Source organism: Rhinoderma darwinii, unplaced genomic scaffold (genome assembly GCF_050947455.1).
Source record: "Rhinoderma darwinii isolate aRhiDar2 unplaced genomic scaffold, aRhiDar2.hap1 Scaffold_4296, whole genome shotgun sequence".
Taxonomy (NCBI): domain Eukaryota; kingdom Metazoa; phylum Chordata; class Amphibia; order Anura; family Rhinodermatidae; genus Rhinoderma; species Rhinoderma darwinii.
Genome location: NW_027463815.1, coordinates 86,988 through 92,118, shown reverse-complemented (window position 1 = coordinate 92,118; position 5,131 = coordinate 86,988). Strand labels below are relative to the sequence as shown.

The 5,131-nt window shown below is 50.0% G+C and overlaps 1 protein-coding gene across 1 annotated transcript; it reads left to right on the top strand.

The window, feature by feature from the left end:
* Positions 1-2,068: 2,068 nt before the first annotated feature.
* LOC142711563 (TLR adapter interacting with SLC15A4 on the lysosome-like) lies at positions 2,069-3,760 on the top strand. Its single transcript, XM_075848588.1, has one exon. It carries the CDS (start codon positions 2,074-2,076, stop codon positions 2,863-2,865), a length of 792 nt encoding a protein of 263 aa, XP_075704703.1. The 5' UTR covers positions 2,069-2,073; the 3' UTR covers positions 2,866-3,760.
* Positions 3,761-5,131: the final 1,371 nt, after the last annotated feature.

Genomic DNA, 5,131 nt, shown 5'->3' with positions numbered 1-5,131 from the left:
TACCTGCAGTCCTATGTAACACCACAGATAACACAGTGATAACTCTCTGATTACAGATAATGTAGTAGATGTTACCTGCAGTCCTATGTAACACCAGAGATAACACAGTGATAACTCTCTGAGTACAGATAATGTAGTAGATGTTACCTGCAGTCCTATGTAACACCACAGATAACACAGTGATAACTCTCTGATTACAGATAATGTAGTAGATGTTACCTGCAGTCCTATGTAACACCACAGATAACACAGTGATAACGCTCTGAGTACAGATAATGTAGTAGTGTTACCTGCAGTCCTATGTAACATAACAGATAACACAGTGATAACTCTCTGAGTACAGATAATGTAGTAGATGTAAGAGACAAACACATGCAGAGACACAGACAGAGACACACACACACACACACACACACACACACACACACACACACACACACACACACACACTGTAACATATACACATACAAACACAGAGACACACACACACACACACACACACACATACACACACACACACCATGTCTCCTTGCTGACAGGTCAGGACAGGCTGTGGGCGGAGCTTCCTCTCTGCTTCACGGCAGATCACAGAGCACAGGCAGATGCAGGGAGGCTGCAGCACGGGAGTGGTCCGGTCCCCTGACCTGAGTCATCTGACCTCATGTCACTGATGTGAGGTCAGGTGACTGGACTGGTCCACTCCCTGGCCGTCACAGACCCCATTCAGAAAGCTGTAATGTCCTGGCTCTTCCTAAGCTGCTGCAGGTGTCCGACATACGGGGCGCCTATCAGCAGTGATCAGCTGCTCTTCGGCGCCCCCCCTTCCCTACCACCGGGTTGCGCCCGGGGCACATGACCCGCCTGCCCCGCCTAGCTACGCCCCTGTGCCACTCACTTTAGAATATAATTGAGGCTTCTTCCTCTCCCTGGTGCTGCGCCTCCTCACGTCTCCTCCTCATCTCTGTCCACCACCCGCGCTCTATGTCCTGCCACCGACCTGAGATTAACATCCTCCATAATCTGAACCTCCCGTCCCCAGGATTTCTCTCGTGCTGCGCCCGTTCTCTGGAATCCTCTACCCCAGACAATCAGAGTAACTCCCATCATCCACAGTTTATCGTGTCCTGAAAACTCATCTTATTAGGAAAGTCCCCAAAACTCATGAAGCGGCTGCCGCCCCTTATCTCTCCATTACTCCTCTATACCTGACCCTTCATTCTGCAGCGTCCCCCGCACCCCCCACACCCCCTGCCCCCTCATACACGTCACATGTGCCACCCTATTATATGAGAGATGGCGGCACCAGTGGATTTAACAAGCACTTTTTGTTTTGTCGCCCCTATTTCCTAACTCATAGATTGTAAGCTCTTGTGATCAGCGTCCTCACTCCTCTCCTCCTCATAGAGTGTAAGCTCTTGTGATCAGCGTCCTCACTCCTCTCCTCCTCATAGATTGTAAGCTCTTGTGATCAGCGTCCTCACTCCTCCTCTCCTTATAGATTGTAAGCTCTTGTGATCAGCGTTCTCACTCCTCTCATTTTAGATTGTCAGCTCTTGTGATCAGCGTTCTCACTCCTCTCCTCATAGATTGTAAGCTTTTGTGATCAGCGTCCTCACTCCTCTCCTCATAGATTGTAAGCTCTTGTGATCAGCGTCCTCACTTCTCTCCTCATAGATTGTAAGCTCTTGTGATCAGCGTCCTCACTCCTCTCCTCATAGATTGTAAGCTCTTGTGATCAGCGTCCTCACTCCTCTCCTTATAGATTGTAAGCTCTTGTGATCAGTGTCCTCACTCCTCTCCTCATAGATTGTAAGCTCTTGTGATCAGCGTCCTCACTCCTCTCCTTATAGATTGTAAGCTCTTGTGATCAGCGTCCTCACTCCTCTCCTCATAGATTGTAAGCTCTTGTGATCAGCGTCCTCACTCCTCTCCTCATAGATTGTAAGCTCTTGTGATCAGCGTCCTCACTCCTCCTCCTCTCCTCATAGATTGTAAGCTCTTGTGGTTGCCGCCATGTTTTATATCACGTTCATCCTGTATTTCCGTCTCTTGTATCTCCGTAGACTTTCCACCATGTTGTCCGAGTCTTTCCTGCGCACTGCGATCTACAGGGAGCGGATGAAGAGTGAGGAGCGGCGCGACAGAGAGGAGGAGACGCCGGGTGCGCGGGGCGCAGCGTCTGGTCGCACGGAGCGTGGACTGGAGCCGCTGTATCGCGGTGACTCCGCAGGAGCCTCGTCACAAGCCTTGTGTATCCCGAGGCGCGAGGCGCCGCTTGTCTCCCCGGACCTGTACACCTCGTGGTCCAGCTGGTACGGCAGCATATACAAGAACTACCCGGATCTGCACATCGCCGGCGATCACATCCTCCATAAAGTCGACTCCGGGTGCATCTTAGACGCCGACTGCGAGGACGGGCCGGTGCTGCTCTCCGCCGACATTGACAGCAGCAGTTTACCGAAAGAGAATCCTGGGGGGCTCCTGGAGGAAGGGGGGGCCCCCAGCATGGAGAGCCACACGTTCCCCTCTGCCCCCTTCTCCAACTCCGTCCTGAACGGCTTCATCGAGAAGAAGATGCAGGAACTTTATAAACAATGTTACGAGGAGAATCTGAACGCGGCGCCGCACCCCCTCCCGTGGGCGACCATCATGCACAACGTCCACCAGATCAGCCTGCAGATATCGCACGAGCAGTCCAAGGCCACGGAGGCCGTCCTGCAGGGTCTGTGCGCCACCATCGGGGGGAGCTCCGAGTTCATCACCCCCATTCTGCACATCTCCGGCCAAGACAACAAGACGAGAGCGGGGGCGCCAACGAGCAGCTCAGCGTTTACCAAGAGCGGCCGCGCGCACAGCAAAAAGTGACGCGACGCCCGATGTCCAGACCTGCATATACCCACCAGGGGTCGTGGCGCACCGTGGCCTGAGGGACATCCACACATTGCGGTGAAATGCCGATAAAACCACATCCGAAAGCTGCGTGCGTTTCTACCGCCATTTGTAGAGTTTTTCGATACAGCTGCGGTTTTCGATGCGGTTTTATCCGCAACGTGTGAATGAACCCTGACTTATCGTGTACGGATGCGGAGTTACTTCATGACTTTTACTCCAGTCACAGCCAGAGCTGCAGTAACAAATCTGCTGGTTCAGTGTCGGTACAGAACATGCGCCGCTGCCGTCTTGCTTTCTACCAAGTGCAGCGTTTATCCAATGCCCTGTACCTTAATATTATGCCGAAAAAAGGAACTATGTCTCCCAGAATGCAATGCAGCAGACTACATTTAAAAGTTTTTTTTTTGAGATTACAAAACATGGCTGCTATCTCCTGGAAACAGCGCCCCCCCCCCTGTCCATGGTTGTGTCTGGTATCGAAGCTCAATCTCCTTTTAGTAAATACCAGACACGAGTAATACAAATAAGATCTCAGCCGAGTCGTAATGGATCCAAGTTTGCAGCTCTGCATGTGACTAGAGGATAAGACATGATGTAACAGCAGAACAATTAATGCAGCTCTGGATGTGACTAGAGGATTAGACATGATGTAACAGCAGAATTGTGTGTGGCGGGGGGGGGGGGGGGGAGAACAGGCGCCGCGTGAAGACCAGACGAGACATCACAGCAGATGAGGAGGAAGGCGCGCGGTGTGCGGTGTACCGGTCTCACGCGGGGTCCGGGTCTCAGGCGCGCGCGGGGTCCGGGTCTCACGCATTTGTAACTTTCCTTATAATTTATTAACTATTAAAGAAAAGAACAACATGGATTCAGTGTTTTCCTCGTCCCAATTGTCAGGGTAACTTCCTTTTCCCTGTTATTTCACACCGAATAACCACCTCCGTAAGTTGGAATCTGAGGGCATGCATGGAGAAAATATACCAGGAGACAAGTTGGTACAGATCCTCCCTCAGTCAAGTAAGAACTGGACTTTTTTATTGAACAAAGAAACACAAAAGTTTCCTCTCTAGAAATGTGGGACGTGCTTAAGCTCCATTGGCTCCTCAGCTGTAAGTTCTTCTGTACACTCCTCTTGCATTCCAGGGGCGGTGTCTCCATAGGCGTGTCCCTCATGCAGCCTCCTTTGTGTTCCATAGATCCAATCTCTTTGTGTAATATACTGATATATATATATATGTAAGGATAATATTTTTGCAAACAATATACATGGTAATGATCCCGGACACAATGATCGGAGGGTGGACAGAAATCCAGGCACCGGCTGCAGAAACCACCACTCACATGTTCGGCATTTCTGCAGGGAATCTGCGATGTGTGAACAGAACCTTCTCCAACAAGATCATTTCCAAAAACAAAAACCTAAAAAACGAAGCCATTGAAGCCTCATAAATGAACCTGTTGTAAAGTAAATGTAGAAACCCCTGGAAATGTCACAGGTTGTGTCGCGTATTCAGATGCCGCGGTCGTCATGAAGTTCGCAAATTTTTTAGCAAAAAACATGATTTGACCGCACGATGTGAACGCAGCCTGAGAATTGTTCACACAGCTCAGATTTGCTGCAGATTTTGCATGAACTTTTTAAGCCATAACCAGAATTGGCGCCAGGAGAGCCGACCTAGAGGATCTTCCTTTATATATTTCTTCTGTTCCGGTTCCGTTCATGGTTTTGGCTTAAAAAAATACATGAAAATCCGCAGCAAATCTGCAGTGTGTGAACAAGGTGAAAACCCCAGGACTTCCCGGGCCGGATCAGTAACTTGGCCACATGTAGTTACAGCGCCCTCCTCAGGATCCGCTGCCCTATTCACTTGCTTGAAATTGAATCCAGTTTCCTGACATTAGCTGAAGACTTGGTTAAGCCTCAGGGTCTGTTCAGACGTTGCAGTCGACGTGCGGTTAAAAAAGCATCTGAAAACCACATGTATTTCTACCACCATTTGATGCAGTTTTTTTTAACGTGGTTTTCACCGCAACTCAGTCATAGCTCAAGTATCACAGGAGGGGCAACGCCTCTAATCCCACCCAACCCCCACCCATACACATCCGGTTCAGCCCACACAGTATAATGCCCCATAGCTGCCCCCATACAGCATAATGCCCCCTAGTGCCAGTGTGTCCGCTGTAGATAGTGCCCCTATATAATATCGCAGTGTAAATGTAGATACCCCTATATAGTGCC

What these genes read in the sequence shown, in the direction of transcription:
- LOC142711563 (XM_075848588.1), top strand. Translation starts at nt 2,074, where the DNA reads ATGTTGTCCGAGTCTTTCCTGCGCACTGCGATCTACAGGGAGCGGATG.